The sequence below is a fragment of the Triturus cristatus genome, chromosome 2_1 (assembly GCF_964204655.1).
Source record: "Triturus cristatus chromosome 2_1, aTriCri1.1, whole genome shotgun sequence".
In the NCBI taxonomy this organism is placed as follows: Eukaryota; Metazoa; Chordata; class Amphibia; order Caudata; family Salamandridae; genus Triturus; species Triturus cristatus.
In genome coordinates this window covers 781241371-781261666 of record NC_140581.1, presented here as the reverse complement: position 1 = coordinate 781261666, position 20296 = coordinate 781241371, and the positions used below count along the sequence as shown (strand labels likewise).

Genomic DNA, 20296 nt, shown 5'->3' with positions numbered 1-20296 from the left:
GTTTATAAAATAAAATCTTTAAACTTTACCGTGTCTGTTAATTCTGTTGTGGACTGATATGAAAGTAATTACGAACAGGTATTTCTGATTCCCACCATTCCTGAGAAATACACTAAGTCGCTTGTTCTGGGTTGTCTATACATTGGGACCGCCGAGCTAAACCTCGGATAACGAATGGGACACTGATGCTGGTCGGATAAGGGGTTCTGGGTTCTGAGGTGAGTTTTTGGTACACCACAATTCACTGAGGTCCTGGTTTCCTGTGCATAGTTCAGTGCATAAGCAGAATCCCTGCAACACAGCCTAAGGAACCTCCCAGTCAGGGAGAGGATCGACTTCAAGGCCCTATGTATTGCCAATCGAGCCTTTTGGAAAACCGTGACGGCCATTAACCACTCACTTATTACCCCCTACAAACCCACCAGACAGCTCAGGTCAGCCTCCTCCTTCCTCGCCACGGTACCCAGGATTAAGAAAAACAGGTGTGGAAGCCGCTCCTCCTATAACGCGGCCATCCTATGGAACTCCATTCCCATCTCTCTTCGTTCTGAGCCCAACCTTCTGCGGTTCCGTAAACAACAAAAAACCCTGCTTTTCAATAGACCAGTATAAACCCTTAATCCTCCACCTACATGCTTGGTCCGTAGCACTAGGACGCCTCAGGGTAGCTACCGCGCTCTATAAATAGTCTTTTCATTTCATGTAGCAGAAGCCAGGCTAGATAAAGGGTTAATATCCAAGATTTTTCTTTTTTTATTCACTTGTTTGTTTTCGGGAAATCCAGAAAGAGACTACGTTCTTCTTTAGTCTTTTTAAGCCAGTAACGCGCAGGAATAAATTAACTTTACTTATTGGGAGTTGGCGACACTCTCCAAAGCCTGTTTCTCGAAAATAATGGCGATGTCATAAATTTAACCTCTCCCGTTGGCACTAAAACAGTATGTTACTGCAGGAAGAAAAGACTTGAACTAATACATAATATTGCACAATATTCAGTGCCCAGGTCTTTTGTGATTTATTGCCACTCTTGAAGATGGTTCGACAGGCTTCCCCCAACTGGAAAAAATTACCGAAGAGTGTGATGAGAAATCAGTGTTTACCTCCAGTCTAGTGCTTGTCTGCCACAGTATAACCCTTTTGAAATCTTCTACCTTTGGAGGAACCTCCCTGATGTTATGACTGCCATTTATTTTTACTGCTGCTGGGGCCGTTGAATTTGAACCCTCTGCTAACAGTACCAGCTATTCTGCGGACATAACTGATGCTTCAGGTACTCTTTTCTTTTCTCAAGTCCAACTGCTCTAGGGATGACAGCGTGTGAACACCTAGTCCATGTGGTTGCTCAACAAAATGTTTACAGGGAATGACAGCTTGGGCAAACACTGCTATCTTTCAGAACTTTAAAAAAACCTTTATGTGGTTACCCCTCAAAATATTCATGAGCAGTAAGAACACTAGTGCTACTACCACACTGATAACTTGGTTTGGGTCCATCATGCCATTAATGATTATCTCATGAAAATCAGGTCATTTATCCCCAAGATAGTCTTCCACAAACTGTGGTAGAGTATATTTATATTCTAAAGCCTACATTTTTCTGCAAGCAAAAAGCTGCTTTTGATGCAACAGATTTAAGAAAACATTCAACCGAGAACAGATGTAGAACTAACATCACCATGGCTTAGAAGTATATTTGTGGAGATGAGTTTCAAAAATCACTGTGGTCATAATAGACAGATGTGGCATTAGGATGGATAGTTTTGGTGCATCTCTCACTAGACGCTGTAGAATAGGAAACTGCCTCTAAAATGGCGATGCCCGAAGCAATCAAATAAAATCTAGATGGCAAAGGTGTAAGAAAGAGTACCAGCAACTAAGAGAAAATGAAGCTGAAGGCAGAGATTGAAGAGGTGAAGCTGGATACGGAGTGATTGTGGAGGTCACGGACGGCAGTGTGACAATCAGTACTGGTGAAGCTCTTCTGGAAGTATGATGGGTAAGAGAAGGTACCGCCAGAAAAGTTACTTTTGTGAGGAGTTGGTTCTCAAATATTCTGAATTTGAGAAGGTCGGAATCCTCACTGACTTGAGATTTCTGATTGTTTAAAGTTGAATGCCTCATTTTCAAAATCGCTCCCCACATCGAGGTATCTTTCAGGGTCACTTTCTTTGGGCGTGTGAGCACTCACACACTAGCAAAAACAGTCTTAGAGGAACATTATTATCATTCTATTGGAGTTGCCGCCCGGTTAGGGCGGGGCTGGGCTCCCCACGTCACAGGGAGGAGTGGCTGATGCTGCACCCAAAGTGCACAACTGTTTGGCCGGCTGTCTCCGGCTGGCCAAACAGTCATGCACACTTTGCATGTTCTCCACCCAGGCTGCATTAGAACCTGCGTGGAGAGCATGCTCAGGCTTCCACTCCCTCTCTGAGAGCCGAACCACGGCGATCACAATGCTGCAATCAGCAGATTCTTGATTGGTTAGGGGAGTCTGGAAGCCTGGGTGCTTTCTGTTCCTGCTTCAGGAGAGACGGTGGCTGGCGACGGTAATGGCGACCAGCATATACGTTTTATTTTTTATTTATATCCTAAACTCCCACCAGCCGCCACTGTTTAATGACTTGTCTAATAAGTGGAAAATATATATATTTTATGAACAAGTAGTCTGCAAACCTGCTCGTGGGTGGAAGTATTCATGCATGTAGTTATCAATGAGCATCCCATGCAGGAAAATAAAAAACAAATGTCTTTTTTAGAATCTATGAAGCTCACTTATTAGACAATATGTTAAGGTAACACATTGGCTTTTGATTTATTGTTGAAAAGAAAAACATAATCCAGTACCCTTTAGATGCTTTCAATTTAAGAGAAAACACGTCCAATGGGGCATGTAATGTAGCATGCCGTAAAGAAAATTAAGAGGTATTTTACCAAAAGAAAGGGTATTTACAAGTGACAGGAGGATAATTATAAATTCAACTATGGATCATGCCCTCCCTTGATCTAACTGGGGATTCACAAATTGTGTACATCTCCTCATAGATAATACACAGCTGATTTTTATCCAACCTTAAGTTTTTTTTCAGAAAAAAAACGAAAGTGGCATAGCATACAATGGAAAACTGAAATAGGTCTTAGGAACGGATGAATGGCCAATGGATAACATTTCAGAACTATTTGCACAAATGTACACAACCTACTCAAGCAGGAAAAAAAAAACAGAGAAACAAAATATTTTGTATAAACTTTGTAACTGGAGATATTTTATATTTCGTCTCAAACTCCCCCCCCCCACCCCCCCCACCCCCCCCCACCCCCCCACTTTGTACACCTTGTTGTATGAAAGCTGCATCAGTAGTCCTGACCCTGCACTCTCTCTCGCTCTGCTGCAGTGTGTTCTGGAAAAAAAGAAATCTCTAAGGTCGACTAGTATTGGCCATAGATATGCGGTCGCTTCCAATCTTCACATCCTCCTTTATGCCAAATTTGCCATTTACCAAAAGTACACATTTCACTTTCAATCATTCGCTGCAAGACTGAAGGAATTGTAATAGTCTGCCTAGCCAATGCGATACACTAACTTTGAAGGTTGCCGGCTTTGATTTCCAGGCAATACAGATCATAAAACAAATTATACCACATAACACCCAACTGACAATGCAAATATAGGTTATCTCGTAGATTATGTTTTTGGAAGACAATTTATATAGATATGATATTACATATAATGAACAAAAAAAACAAAGATTTTTAGTTAACCTTGGAGGAGGTAGATGCTTTTCTTCTTTTTCCAAATAGCGAGCTTGAGTTAATGCAATTTTTCTGTTCATGCACTTAAGGGAGAGAACATAAACAGTAGTTAATAAACTCAGCATTTACCATGCAATTAAAATCTACATAAGAACACATTAGATATTCCCCAAAGATGAAAACAATACAAAGCCAATTAAACTTATAAATGGACAAGATTACAACGAATATGAAATAACTTTCCTGGTACAGGTCTACATAATACCGTTGCGAACACTAATCTGCTCTTATGCGGAATCAGTAAATGCAGGTCTGAACAGTGTCACAACACAAATAGCTAAATGATGCGACCAAAGCTCCTGATACTGCTATTGCTCTTAATATTGCTACTGATTCAACTACTCATCTTACTACAGACATTAAAGGCCATTTCACCCTTTCTTTGCGCACCATAAACAGCCAGTAATCTGAAGCACAAGTAGAGTGGCTAGCATTCACTAAAATAAGTTATCATGTGGAAAAAGCCTCATTCCTCAGATGCATTTTATATTTCAATGACTAATTCAAACCATATTGTTTAGATGCAATAAAAAAACAGATCAGCAGAGGGAGAAAATTGATCCTAGGAAAATGCATCAAAAACGAAATTTACCCAACTCTTGAGGTAAACAACCTCATTTCTACCTCCATTTAACCTCAACTGGGAAAAAACCAAATATGTCCCTGGTTTCACCCTCACCTAAAGAAAAAATGATATCAACCAATACTGCTCCCCCAATGCACACAAGATGTGGGCACAATCTTGATTACCACCAAGAGCATGAACTTTAATTGCACGACCCCATAAAGGTGGAGTGATCTGATCAAATAGTATCTTTTTGGCAAAGGCCAGCAATACAGTTGAGACAAAAAACTATTGCACAGAAACAGGTTGCTATTTAAAGGAACCACACATACCTGAATCTAGAAACAGGAATACAAACAAGCGAGTTAGGAGCTGGAAATGCACTTCGATGGAGTACTAAACCAAAAAGGATGATGAAATAAAAAGAACATATTCCCCCAACGTCAGCAGTGGATGAATACACTCAAAACCAAGGGTGAAACTAAATGCTCCATAGGTAGGACAACAGAAGAATAGGGAGCAAGGACACTGAATTAGGAACAACAAAATTAATTTGCGCAGGCTCCATATAAGCTCACTTGGTTTCTTTGTCTAAGCAGTATTAATAATAATGCAGCCAGTCTTAAGTAAGCCTGGGCAAAGCACTACTCTACGCTCGCGTAGTTTGCGCTACTTCGAACTACGCGAATTGCACGTAGCACAGTGCAAACACACGTAGCGTAGCGTTGTGCAGCGGTCATTTTTTGCTTGCTCGCGGTCCTCAACGTCAAGTTGGCAACCGCGAGCAAGCAAAATGACATCCCGGCGAGACTTTTTCCACGTTGACGATCAGCAACATCAAGTTGGCGATCGCGAGCGTGGAAAATAAACCTCCCGGCGACAGTAAAAATCTACTCGAGCGGCAGAAAACTACAGCTCGCACTGTGCAAGACGCCGTTTTCAATGATTGCACAGTGCCGGATGCTTGTCCGCACTGTGCAATCATTGAAAACGGCATCTTGCACAGTGCGAACAGGGTACTACGCAGCTCGCGAAGTGCTACGCGTAGTGCGACGTGCACTTTGCGTAGCTACGCGTAGCGCTACTTTGCGAACTACTTCCAGGGTTAGTCTTAAGCTCATAAATAAAAAACAATTACCCAACTTTGCCAAAACGAACTATGTAACAAACCAAAAAGTTTAAATATACAGGGCGCTTTACATAATGTCTAGTGAATGAATGGGCCTCACAACACTGCACATCAAGAATTTGACACGAAAATAGAGTATCAATGCTCACATAAGAAAAAAAATACATCCCTGCAAATCTCTGCACAGCTATACAGACATTAACCACATCACCAAATGAAAAAAACAATTCATATTTGACAGCGATTTGCAAGAATGCATCTTCCTCCTGGGAAAGCCATCAAACGTGGCTGCTGTATGCGCACAGGACCGCTCTGCTATAATGATAGTCTGATTAATCGCAGATTGTGGTAGCGGTCAAAGAAAGTGGCACAGACCTTTTCACAGAAGTGCCTTCAGTAAGAACCCCAAGAACTGTGGTAAATTTAGTACTTGCATCTTCCGTTCCCTTTTTCATTACACATTTAGCAGAAAAATGCCTAGTACTTATTCAGGGGATCTCCTTTCATTTAAACAGTTTGCAAAGTTCATGAGGTAATCTCCTGACATGACGTCTTCACTAAAAGTATTCAGAGATAATTAACCTTGTTTGGTGCCGAGGACTTTAAATGCTGTGAAATAATTCAGAATGTAAAAGTACCTGTGGCCAGTTCTGTGGTGCTTTGTTTGAGGGCAGCAAATAAAATGTGGGTACAGTCTACCTAATGTACAAAAGCATCCACGAATTAGGCCTCTGTAACAAGTTGTATGCAACTATCAATTAAGCTAGAAAAGGAGTTTCCAGTCAAATCAGGAGTTACAGAAGACGTAGGACCATTACTGTTTAATCACCCTATCCTGACTCAAGGCTTTTTAAATGCTGGCTGTGAAAGGCAGAAAAATGGGAGAATTATTGCAGGAATTGGATGCTGGTTATGTTGTATTCCGCTTTAGGTGTCCGTATATAGGTTTTCCTGAAACATGTCCTTATATAGACACAATTCGCATTGCCCTTATATAGGCATAAGATCACAGTCCTTATTTAGGCACTAGTCATGCTATCCAAATACAGGCATGGTCACCTACATCCGTCCACCCCAACGTCATGACGAGTTCCCAGAAACCAGACCCTTAAGCTCTTGGGAATTCCCCTAGCACAGGATAATTGATTTCTCAAAGAACTCATTAATTATGCATGAACCGCTATTCCTTAAGGGTTCAATCCGAACGTCTTCCTCTGCCCGACTTTAAATCAATGCTAACATTCCAAGGCACCTACCAGCTATAAATATACCTTCACTTGCCGAAGCAAGTAGGAGGGACCTCGACTTTAGAGGAGCCCGTGTCCCGGCCTGACGCACTGACAAGAGACGCTGTCATCCCTGCTCGCAGAGAATCCAGCTTCCAGTGTTCTGACTCCCTTCGCGTGGTGTTGAGTTCGAGACCCGGAAAGAGATTCCCATCTCTCTCATTCTCAAGGAATGGGGCTGACTAGAACCTCGAGGGACTCTTGGCATACCAGACTATAGCCTACCATACTATAGCCTACCACACTATAGCATACATCACTTACTTCTTACCTTGCACTACACTTTAGTTGGGTACACTGGGGTAGAACTAATTAGAGAAGCATCTTATGAGTACTCGCATTTTTAGCTTATGTTATTTATGTATATGAATATATGTGTCATAGCTAAAAGATAATGCTAGCGCAGTATTATGTATTTCTACTGCTTATGCTGAACATAATATATCTCGCATACTGTCTTACGATTGTAACAGCTCATATCTCTTACACGAAAACAAGACTGTTCAATAAATCCTTTTATTGAAACGCCCGTCTATTCTTTCTGTGTAACTCTGAAGAAACTAAGCATGCACGATTAGCTGAGTGAAACTGTTATCTGTTTCCACGATTCTGAGAGTGTTCCGATTCTAAAGGGAAACAAAGTTGTCATGTTTATGCGGTCACCAGAAACTACTCCCTTCTTGTTAACAAGGAGTTTCTGGTGGCCTCTGAATTAGCTGGCACAAAGTAATCAAGTTTAATGTACTCGATAGGGGCATACTGACCTCAGTCCTATGCCAAATCTAAAGGGTATATTATTCCACTGCGCAGAGCCTATTAGGGAAATAGGAACTACACTACAGTTAGTCAGCTTCCAGTGTTTATGAACACATTACCATTGATAACGCTCTATCTGATGGACACTCTAGCCAACCACAGATTCTCAATTTTAGAATATTCCAATGTGCCAGATGTGCCCTAGAGAATTCTTCAGCAATGTACCAGTGCACCGGCAGGTTGCACAGTGTAGCTCTGTGGTAACTCTACACTAACCCAGAAATGACAGAGCTGAGATGCATATAAGAGCTACCCCTGTGCGCTGACGTCACTTTCTTTTTTCTTCCCTGCCCTCTGTTTCGGAGTGTAGTTCAAATTGACAAATCCCACTACCAATGCAGAATGGTGGACTCCCCAAGTTTCAGCCCTCCCAAAAGGGCTACCTATTCCTGACAACACATTCCGACATAAAAGGGCCATCCAACTGTACACCTGTGACATCTTAACGGCAGGAAATCATCCTGTAGTAGTTAAAGCCACTGTAAAATTGGGCCCTTGGCTAAAAGTTAACAAGGCAAAAGCACAGAAGAGGGAGGGAGATGAGCAGATGCAGGAGCTCAGAAGAACAAGTTACTTACCTTCGGTAACAATGTATCTGTAACATATGTTATAGATTCCTTACCATAGAATTCCTTAACTTAGAATTACCCCCAAGGCGTCTGACTGGATCTGGCGAATTTTTTCTTAGCAGTACCCCTGCGTGTCTGTAAGTTGCGTCAGTCGACTCCGCGTCCGTCGTCATGGTCACCGGGATGATAATGCAGTGCCTACATAGACGCCTCCCCTGCGCGCAGACGTTAGTTCTGAAACAACTTTCTATGCCAGAAGCGCAGAGCCATGAACGACACGGACCACTGGTGTGCCACAACTAGGGCCCTATAAGGGAGTCTCTATCCCTTATAGTGCCCTATCCCAAGTTCACAGAGCGGGGAGGATGGGTGGGGCCGTAAGGAATCTATAACTAACATATGTCTCCTAGAGATAGATCATTACCAAAAGGTAAGTAACTTGTTCATTCAAAAGAGACTGTTAGTTATAGATTCCTTACCTTAGAATAAAAACCCCAGCAATACCCACCCCGGAGAAGGACCTGCGAACTAAGTTCACACCAGAAAGTCCTGGAGCATCAAATGGGCAAAAAAGCCGTCCCTACGGCGTTGGCTGTCCAGGCAGTAATATCTGGTGAATGTGTGCAAGGATGCCCACGTGGCTGCCTGGCAGATGTCAAGAAGTGGAACTTCATGTGCTAATGCAGTGGTGGCTGCTGTAGCCCTAGCTGAATGAACGACAGCCCCAGTGGAATGAACCGCAGCCCCAGTGGAATGACCCGCAGCCCCAGTGGAATGAACCCCAGCCCCAGTGGAATGACCCGCAGCCCCAGTGGAATGACCCAAGGCCACAGTGGAATGACCCAAGGCCCCAGTGGAATGACCCAAGGCCCCAGTGGAGGTTCCTTTTTAGCTAAAGCGTAACAGATTTTAATACAAAGGACAACCCATCAAGAGACGGTATGTTTTTGAACAGCCCAACCTTTTTCGTCACCTACATAGCCAACAAAGAGTTGATCATCCACCCGGAAATCTTTTGTGCGGTCAAGGTAGAAGGACAGCGCACTTTTAGGGTCCAGACGGAGTCTCTCCTCCTCCTTGGAAGGGAGTGGAGCTGGAAAAAGGGTGGGCAAAGTGATTGTTTGTCCTATGTAAAATAGTGTAACTACTTTACAAAGGAATGAGGGCCTCATCCTAAGCACCACTTTGTTCAGATGCACAGAGAAGAAAGGGGGCTTGGAAGGTAGAGCTAGAAGCTCACTCAACCTGGAAGCACAGGTGATGGCAACAAGGAAGGCAGTTTCCAGAGTGAGAAGCCTGAGAGGACAGTTGTGAAAAGGCTCGAAGGGAGCACACATAAGATAGGTTAGAACCAGATTCAAGTCCCACTGGGGCATTATGAAAGGAGATGGAGGGAAGATACGAGTAATACACTTAAAAAATCTATTTACAATAGGGGACTTGAATAAAGAGGGTTGATCCGGTAGCCGAAGGAAAGCTGAAATAGCTGCCAGATAAACTTTGAGTGCCCAGAGCAGAGCCCCACTGGGCCAAAGAAAGCATCTACAAAAGAACTGTTGAAAGAGGGTTAGAGAGGGGATCCACAGCCTTTACTGTGCACCATGCCACAAATTTATTCCATCTACAGGCGTATACCGTTTTAGTGGAAGGATGCCCGGCTGCCAAGATAACATCACAGACTTCGAGAGGAAGGTCAAAAGCTTTAAAGTGTCGCTGCTCAATCGCCACGCAAGGAGGTGGAGGCTTGACAGGTTTGGGTGAAGAACCCTCCTCTGCTGCTGCGACAGAAGATCCTCCCAAAGGGGCAGTCTCATCGGAGGATCGATGGCCATGCTCAGGAGCTCGGGGTGTCAACAAAATAGGGGACAGGAGGGTAAGTTTAAAGAGGTCCAGTGTACATACCCTAACAACTAGTAATGCAAAAAAGGGTACAAAGTTCCTCTAGTCGAAGAAAGAAATAGGGCGGGGGGGGGGGGGGTTGTTTGTAGGACTGTCATGTGTCACGGAGGGGGGAAACCCTTGTTGGAACTAGGGCTCTCACACACCCAGCAAGCTAGGTGTCATGCTTCATCATTTGAGCCTGCCCCTCGTCAGGTCGGCGCTGCAATTCCTGACGGGCTCCCAATAATGGGGCTCTTTAGCGGGGATCTTTTGTTCCTGCCGAAGGGTGCTGTGGGGGTGAGGGGCCCAAGAGTGTGTAGATGTAGTGAAAGTATTTAAAATAGGCGCCACCGTCCTTGCACTGACCCATCCGCTGCCAGGGGTTACGGCGGTCACCGCAATGTTTATGAGGATTACATGAGTGTGTGGAAAATTTCCCCTCTAACCATTTGGGCAGTGACACACCAGAGCCCCTGGGTGAGGCCCACCATGGCTGCACACCACACCGCCCATGGTAGTGCATTACGAGGTAATAGGCTGCCTTTACCTTCCTGATTTATACTCACCCCCTTGGGGTCATGGGATGACCTGGGATGACCTCACTTTTTTCTTCCCGCACGGGACCCGGCTTTGCGTCTTTAAAATTTCCCCCCTTTCCGGTTTTTATCTTAGGACCCACGTTGGAGCAAGATTGTCTTGTCAGTAGCATAGGTGAGTTTTTCACCTGGTTTTTGATTTTTTTTTTTTTTCCCCTGTCTCTACCCATTGTCCTGTCACTGTTTTCGCCCCCTTGTAATTGACTCTTCACTACCCACTTGGGAGCATGATACCACCAGTCTCTTGATGATTTGAGCTGATTTTATCTTGTGAGTGCATTTTATTATGTGATATACTGTCATATGTTGTCTTTTTCTTCTATTTCCTAGGTTACTTCTAAGCACCTGTTCGGTATGTAGAATTCACACACCTTTGTTGTAGATAGTTCGTATCTTTGATCCTGAGGAATTGCCGTGACCATTTCTTGGCTACCTAGGCATGAAACATGTTGATCTTCTTGAGCGTAGGGCATACATAACTAGCTACATAACCACTAGTGGCTATACCCACCTCAATTTCCATTTGTTTTAATTAGGCTGTTCACCACTTCAATAAATATTAATCCGTGGAACAACAGTACCCATTTTAAATACTTTCACTACATCTACACACTCTAGGGCCCCTCACCCCCACAGCACCCTTCGGCAGGAACAAACGATCCCCGCTAAAGAGCCCCATTATTGGGAGCCCGTCAGGAATTGCAGCGCCGACCTGACGAGGGGCAGGCTCAAATGATGAAGCATGACACCTAGCTTGCTGGGTGTGTGAGAGCCCTAGTTCCAACAAGGGTTTCCCCCCCTCCGTGACACATGACAGTCCTACAAACAACCCCCCCCGCCCTATTTCTTTCTTCGACTAGAGGAACTTTGTACCCTTTTTTACAGGAGCTCGGGGTACCATACTCTTCGTGCCCAGTCCGGGTCCATAAGAATAACTTGGGCCCGGTTGCGCCTGATTTTCTTCAGCACTTGGGCAGAAAAGGTAGAGGTGGAAAGGCGTACAGGAGGCTGCAACTCCACTTGTGACGAAAAGCGTTGCCGAGCGAGGCCCGCCTTGGAAACACCAACGTGAAGAAGTGCTGACATTGCGCGCTCTCATCGGTGGCGAACAGATTTAACCAAGGCTCTCCCCACCGCTGAAAGACCTTGCACCACCTCCGAATGAAGAAGCCATTCATGATCCACCAGGCACCGACAGCTGAGTGTGTCCGCCCTGGTTTTCATAGAACCTGCCAGGTGTTGAACCACTAGGGCCATACCCTGAAGTTCCAAGCAACGTCCAGAGGCAAAGAGCCTCCTGGCACAGGGTCCATGACCCCACTCCACCCTGCTTGTTGCAGTACCACATGGCGGTGGTGGTGTTGGTGAACACCTGCACCACTTTCCCTTAGAGAGGGAAGGAACGCTTTCAATATCAGGTCGATCGCCCAGAGCTCCAAGAAGTTATGGAGCTCGGACTCCGCCGGAGAATAGACACCACTGATCTCGGACTCTCCCAGATGGCCGCCCTATCCCAGGAGTGACACATCTGTCACCACTGTGAGAAACGGTTGGGGAAGGGAGAGGGATCTGCCTCTGACCCAAGCTTGGTTTGTTAGCCACCACTGCAATTGTGCAGTTCCCACGAAATCTCAACATAGTCGTAAAGATTCCCCTGGTGCTGTTCCCACTGGAATTTAAGGTCCCAAAGCAGAGCTCGCATATGCCACCTGGCATCATCCATCAGCAGGATGCATGAGGCCCAGCAGCCTCACGGTCATTCTCACCAAAATCCGGGATAGCGGCTGAAATATCGGTATCATAGCCCGAATATCCCCGACTCGCTGTTCGGGAGGATAGGCCTGAAACTGCACTGTGTCCAGAACAGCTCAGATGAAAGGGAGTGTCTGAGAGGGAGTCAGGTGTGACTTCGGCACATTATAGTGAACCTCAGCGAATGCAGGAGGTCCGCCCTAGTCTGGAGGTGGGAGACGACAGCCTGGGGCAAGCCCGCCTTTAACAGCCAGTCGTTGGGATAGGGGAAGACTGAAACCCCTGATCAGCAAAGATGAGCTGCGACCACTGCCATCACTTTTGTGAACACCCGAAGGGCCCAGGTAAGACCAAAGGGGAGCACGGTGAACTTCGGACTATTTGCAGAACCCACCTGTCCGACTTGATCGATTGCCAGTGATGGAGGTGATGGCTAATCCTGCCTCTGACTGGCTGATGATGGGCCTGAAACGTCAGACTAAGAAGGTTTGGAGGCAGTGGCAGGGAGGGTGGACTGGCCTGCCCGCTTGCTCCCTCGCGAGTACACTGGGTACCACGTCCATGGCCACACAGAGGCTGGACAGCTTGCATGACTTGCTGGCTGGTCTGGCTAGGATGTGGCTGGGCGCTCCTTCCATAGCCATGAAAGGGACGAAAGGCAGACTGAGGGGGGACGGTTGGTAGCCGTGAGGCCCATGGATCTGGCTGTAGCTTGAGAGCTCTTGAAGCGCTTTAGCACTGAGACTGCCTTGTCACCAAAAAGGCCAGTGCCAACAAAGGGAATGTCCATCAAAGAAGATTGCTGGCAAACAACAGGGTTATACCCAATTGACCCTTTATATACCTGGGTATGGAACAATTATATGCAAGCAAACGTGGTACAAAGTAATAGATAGGAGAATTACTTTTGCATAGAGCACAGTTAGTTACTCTATTTCTAGTTTATTAATCTATACGGATTTTATCGAAATATTTAAACATTTCTGCATCAATAATGACATTGGATCAAGAAGGGAGCAACAACTAAAAAAACACAAGTGTACACATGAATTATACATATACAAATTATTGACGTACAAGGAACCACAAACACCTTCTACAAACAAGTTAACCCCTAGAAAAGAACAAATGATTTGTACTCGTGTCCTCCAAATAATTTTAGGACGGACCACTGGGAGGTAGTCCTGAAAGTACGCTGCGACTTAATCAGTTACTGTCGAGCCTTCCCAACGCACTTGACAGTAAGTTTCCAAACAATATTTAATTTCTGTGACTCCTCCTCAAAAAAGGTCTACGCAATTGCGTTTCGGCCATAAACTTTCCTCGGCCTCCTCAGGACAGGGTTAAAGCATGGACTATACCCACACTACAAAAGAAAAATCTATACACATATAAATATAAAAAACAGTACTCTTGCCTCCACATAAACTTTAATCACAAGCAAAATCGTTGTAGTACTCCATGGTGCCCAGGGAGGGTGGTGGGTGACAGCCGCCATTAGGTACACAAGAACTCCAAGATTAAACAACTATATACACAGCCCAAGAGAGGGCAAAAAATCAATCATTCTCCCATGAATTACCTGTCTCTCACCCCTCTATTCAGCGCACACCCAAAGTGCACGACCCACCGGCAATCGTGGTGTGTAAAACCTAAATCTAAAAAAAGAGACCAAATCTAACACTCTGTAGCCCAAAAACGAACACCTGTTAGTGTGGTGGAGAATATTATACTGCCAAAGTGCCCGCATGCTGTGATTAAGTCGCAGCGTACTTTCAGGACTACCTCCCAGTGGTCCATCCTAAAATTATTTGGAGGACACGAGTACAAATCATTTGTTCTTTTCTAGGGGTTAACTTGTTTGTAGAAGGTGTTTGTGGTTCCTTGTACGTCAATAATTTGTATATGTATAATTCATGTGTACACTTGTGTTTTTTGAGTTGTTGCTCCCTTCTTGATCCGATGTCATTATTGATGCAGAAATGTTTAAATATTTTGATAAAATCCGTCTAGATTAATAAACTAGAAATAGAGTAACTGACTGTGCTCTATGCAAAAGTAATTCTCCTATCTATTCCTTTGTACCACGTTTGCTTGCATACATCAAAGAAGATTGGACATCCCACAAAAAGCCACAAGTCTCAACCCGGCGTAGTGTCAGAGTGCTACCGACGAAGCAAACGTTCTGCCCAGTGAGTCAGTGGTGTCCCAGTCCACAACGTATAGTGAATTTGGCTGCGTCTCTCCCATCTGCAATTGCCTGGGCAAGAATAGCCCGGGTCTCCTCCGGGCATTGAGGCAGCACCTGTGAAACCATATCTGAGATTGTATGAGAGTATAGGCCCAAGAGGTAACCGGTGTTCGCCAAGCTGGAGAAAACTCTTCTGGCGTCATTCCGGATCCGAATGCTAGGGCCCCCAACTGACTCCACCGGGTCTGAAGACACCAGCGGAGCCGGGCTGCCCAAATCTGTGGTATAGAGCCTCATATAACATTTGGATCTGGGAAGGAGACTCTCTAGCTCCTGGAAAAACGAGGAGGTACGGAGCCTTCTTAGTAGGAGGCTCCGGGGACGGACTTTCGAGTCGGCCGACGGGGTGCAGTCAAAGAAAACCTGTGCTCTTTCGCTTTCTTATTGTGCTTTCCTGACCTCCCCGATGACTTGGATTGCGACGAGGAGTGCGGGTTCCGTGATCATTTTTGGGACCGTCTAGTACGAGCCGAGCGCTGGGCCTCCAACAGCTTTGGGGACTGCACCTGCAAAACCTTCATGGCCCGGCACTCAGAGCACGACTTAGAGTCGAGGTCGCACTCCAGGCACCAGAGGCACACGAGGTGCAGCTCCGTTATGGACATTGTACGATGATAGGAGCCGCAGGGCTTGAAGCCGGTCCTACAATGAGACATTCGACGCACCAGGAGTCCAAGACTCAAAAAACAAGTCGACAAAAGTCGAAAAAGGATTAAACAAAAAAAGGGTAAGGGGTAGCTCTCTCTGGATCTGCGCTTAGGTTGGAGCAGGAAAAGAACGAACTAATATCAGCGCGTGCGGGCGGTGTTTAAATAGGCCCTGTGACGTCATCCCGGTGCCCACGACACAGACAACCAACGCCATCTACCGACGCCCAGGTATACCGCTCTTAAAAAATTCCTGGATCCAGACTGATGCCTGATGCCTGGGTGAAATTCTAAGGTAAGGAATCTACAATTAATAGTCTCTACCAGATGCTGCAGTTCAAAGTGTGGCTCAATGATTAGAGCGGCAGACCCTGATGCAGAGGTCTAGCCCGGGACCAGGGTTCAATTCCCCGCCTCGGCGGGTCTTGGGCTCAAATATTCCACGGACCTGATAATTCTCGCCTCGGTGCCTATTCCAATCATGGAGTCCCACTCTGCAACTCTGGGCAATAGCTTGCTTAATCTCCACAACGGCCCCCACAACGCTAAGGATGCCTGGACTCCACCTTGGGGGTGCCCAGGAGTGGACGCCTCACAGGAAAAGCCAGGATGGGTTCCACAGCAGTATTCGTACAAGCGCCTTGAGACCCTTGCGGGTGAGTAGTGCGCTATACAAGTATCAAATTTACATTTACATTTTTCTTGTCCCAAAATCATTATCCCATGCACAAAATGTAAGACTGTTTAAGTTCCATAAAAAAACAAGGAAACGGCCAACTTGAAGGGAAAAGAGGAATTTTGTGAGGAGGTGAAGGATGGAGCAATTTTAGTCACTATCGTCAGCAGTTGGTATCATTACAGTCTATTTCAGTGGCCAGGAATTTGTGGATTGCCCATTCAAATGCACTGAAATGTATGTAAAGGCAAGGCATGTCCCCAGTTCACTAACATGGTGCAAGCGATGGTCTTGTAACCACTGTAAATGAATGGAACAAGCTTCCATGCCCGTTCAATCAAATCAAGACATTAACAGCATGGTTTAGAATGCCAAGGCGCCCCCTAATTGGGGGAGGCTTGACTATGGAGGTCGCGATGTACAAGCCCGTGGGGGTTGTGGCGGCACGTGACGCCACCAGCTGGTTGTGGGTTGGTGACTGGGCCTCAGGCACGCAGCAACCCAGAAGCAGTTTAAGTGCTTCGGGGACACGCCCATTCTGGTTTGTGCTGCCTTCCCCCCCTTAAGATGCTTCAGAGCGGTGAAGCAGTCTTTTCCGCTCACCGCTCCAGCGACAGGGCGTTGCTGGTCCCCCAACTGAGGGCATGTTTGGCCGAATGCATATCCCCTTCGGGCAGTGGGGTGAGGGTCTGGAGAATGAGACTGATGAGGGCCTGAGTGCATTGCACAAGTGTAAGACGGCTCTTTACTGCCCACATGCACAGTGTGAGAGTGGTGAGGGCTGGTACTGCCCACACTGATGGTGCAGGAATGACTAGGCCTGGACTTCATGTGAGGGGCATTGCCTCATAGGCTAGCGGGGCTTGGGTTAAGTCAGTCAACCCTCAGATTCAGCCTGGTATGTGGAGCACCCTTAAAAGGCCTGTCATGAATCCTGTCCATTTCCCTACAGGTCGGTTTGCCATCGAGCAGGTGATTAAAAATCCATGGCCTGGCTAGCTGTGACTAATATATGTTTCCACAGGGACAGTGTGAGACTGAGGGTCTGTTAGGCGCAGTGCAAAGGTTAAGTAGGGTTGCAGCGGCTCCCAGAGTGCCACGCTTGCCCCTTTACGGGTCCAATTCACTTGTAAACCTTGCTATGTTGGAGGGCTCTGGGTGTCCTCCGTAGCTCTGTTGCTTGTGGCAGAGACCCGATCACCCAGGTGCTTGGTGACTCACTTTCTTAGGTGAGCAAAGGGGTGCAAATCAGGAGGATGAAGTGCGGTAATCAATGCTCCGGGTAAACGTAGGAGGATTCTTTGGGATACTTGACCTCCATCCTTTAAGGCTGGGCAGGGGGAAATCTCATGTTTTGCTCTATTTTTTCAGACAGGCGCAAAGTCGCACGGAGGTATGCAGGTTGTGCATGAGGTGTGCGAAAGGAGGCAATTATCTCATCGTCGCCCGATCAGGAGCATTGGTGATAAAGCAATGAAATGCGCTCAGTGGGGCTTGGAAGGTTTGGTGAGCTATGCAAATCTGAGTGAAGGAGGCACAGAAGCGGATGTCCTGTCCAATGGCCCAGAATTACAATTGCTATTGGTAATACATTTTCTTTGTAGTTTTCGGAGCCAGGCTGCTTGTTTCCGGTGCAGGAAGGACCTGGCCTGGCAGTGCAGGCTGGACTGTTTCCATTGGGGGCATGGTCAAAATAAAGGCACCTGAAAGGTTTTCTCAGTCTTAGGCATTGATGGGCACTGGAATGTTTTAATTACAGCTTTACACCCGGCCCTGTAGAATTGTAAGCGTATATAGGTTATTGCCGCACAATAGAATTCCAAGCGAGAGGAGCTGGCAAGGTTTTGTGGCAGACATTTGATGGGCTACGGCTGCTTTAAAATTGTTTCTCCACAGAGGAGCTGTAGCTCAGGGGCATATCCTTGCCTGGGGTGGCTCAGCATCTTCCTGGACCAAGGTATGCATCTTACAAAATCTGCAGCTGCTTTATTTGGCATTGAAGTTTGTTGAGGGTTTATCTAAGTTGCATTACGTTTGGAAAGGAGGTGCATGTAGATAACATATCCTGAGGGGTAGTCACAAGGATGATATTTCCTTCTGCGGTCCTTAGCCCTGTTAGAGGCTGCAGGCATTTTAATACTTCGGGGGGGCGGGGGGGGGGGGGGAACAGGAAGGGTTTCCCATGCTGACCTGCCCCATTGGGTGCAGTGGGATTCTACAGGCTCGAACCTTTCCTGTCTTCATCCTGCAGTAGTACCCTTTCATCAGAGGAGTGCTGCTTCTGATGCATAAGAGCGTGGATCCATAGTAGTAGGTCAATTCGGTGGACGGTTTGTGGACATGGGGTACATTAAGGGTGACCGTCAAACAGATAAATACGAAAATTGGTAAGCTGTTTAGATCTCCAAGATTGCAAGCTATGGGTGCATCCAAGGGGAACGCTTTTGTCCAGTACGGGGTTCACTTTAATAAAGATGAAAATGAGACAATGCTTGAGAACATCCTCACGTGGTAGATACATCAGCCACTTTGGCATGACCAATGTGGGTGGGGGAGGGTTGTTGGGAGGAGAGGGTGGGATGGGAGGCCAGATAGTAGGTGACCTATGCTGGCCTGTGGTTTCATGATTGGTGGGGCACTTCAGGTCCATAGAAGGCATTGCATCCTTTTACTTGAGGTAGGTGTGACAGTAGTCTCATGGGCCCTCCAGGGGGTGCTTGCAGCAAGTCGGCTAGAGGGCGCAGGGCATGTGGGAGTGCTCACTGCCAACAGGCCCTTACAGCCAATCCCCGCACTGGTGCATGGGGCCAAGCTAGCACAGGCCCTTGAGTGGATAATGTGGGTGCAAGGAGCGCCCGAGGTAGGTAATCTGGTGGGCAGACAGGCCCTCTGCAAAAGGTTACTCAGGGGAGGGATGCAAAGGGAGTGGGCCCCTCCCTTTACGGAGTAGCACTCACAGGTTGACCAGTGATGATCTCACTCGTAGGCTCAACACTGGATACGCAGGGACAAGGCTAGATATAGTCAGCAATTTCTGTGTATTAGAGTCTATGTTAAGGATAGCCATCCAACAAAATTGTAAATAATATTGTACATTGTTTTATGGTGTTTCTGCATATAACTTTTCAAAGTGACATTGAGAGTATTTTAATGGGAGATGTTTTTATCATCATAATAAATACATCCGGGGGTCTACAACACCAAACCCACAGGTTTTAAAAGCGTGGTGTGTGCAGTCTTTAGCAATGGGGGATGATGGAGGTACAGGTAGGAGGATCCGTGGTTTTGAGGGGTGAAACCCCAAAACCGGTCCTGGGATGCTTGGTTCCAGTCCAGGGAGGACCTTGCTTGGTGGTTCAGGCTGGACTGTTCCCATTGGGCGCAGGGTCAAGACTGATTTGCATAAGGCTGGGTTCAAAGTGGAATGGCATGGGGAGCAAAACAACGATGGATTTAGGCCCAGATCTCTGTACTGGGGAGAATGTATGACATTGTTCTGCATTCTGTCCATCAATTGTTGTTTTTGCATTTATGGGTAAGGCTTGGTCTCGGTGATACCAGGCCATAAGCCATGGCGCCCCCACATCAGAAGCGCTGTGCCTAGGACGTTCTCACCAGCCGAGCCCGTGGGGGTTGGGGCGGCGTGTGACGCCGTCACCACCAGCCAGTACTGGGTTGGTGATTGGGTCTCAGGCATGCAGCGACCCTGAAACAGTTTAAGTGCTTCCGGGTCATGCCCGTTGCGGTTCGTGCCCCCCCTCCTAAAAGGCTTGGCAGTTCGGGCTGGACTGTTCCCATGAGGCACAGGGTAAAGACTGATTTGCATATGGCCATGTCTGAACTGGGGTGGCATAGTGGGCAAAAGAACGATGGATTTAACCCAGATCTCTTGACTGGGGGAGAATGTCTGCATTGTCAGTATTCCGCCCATCATTTGTTTGTTGTAACGCTTTTCGCCCTAAGTGGGATGGGTATTCCCAGACGTGGGACCCGTGCTCACTACGCCACTGGAGTCAAGCTATCCTGGCTGATGACGGCTGATGGCCAGAAACCGGTCCTAGGATGCTTGATTCCGGTCCAGGGAAGACATGGCTTGGCAGTTCGGGCTGGACTGTTCCCATGAGGCACAGGGTCAAGACTGATTTGCATATGGCCATGTCTGAACTGGGGTGGCGTAGTGGGCAAAAGAACGATGGATTTAACCCAGATCTCTTGACTGGGGGAGAATGTCTGCATTGTCAGCATTCCGTCCATCATTTGTTTGTTGTAACGCCCCCCCCTCCTAAAAGGGGCTGCGGAGCAGTGCAGCGGTCTCTTT

The 20296-nt window shown here is 46.6% G+C and overlaps 1 protein-coding gene across 1 annotated transcript in view; it reads right to left on the bottom strand.

The window, feature by feature from the left end:
• SPTLC1 (serine palmitoyltransferase long chain base subunit 1) overlaps nucleotides 1-20296 on the bottom strand; it is a 341715-nt gene that overhangs the window by 38600 nt on the left and 282819 nt on the right. The window contains exon 14 of the mRNA XM_085632720.1: nucleotides 3760-3833. Within this exon, the coding sequence (XP_085488846.1) occupies nucleotides 3760-3833 (74 nt within the window). The remainder of the gene's footprint in view (nucleotides 1-3759; nucleotides 3834-20296) is intronic.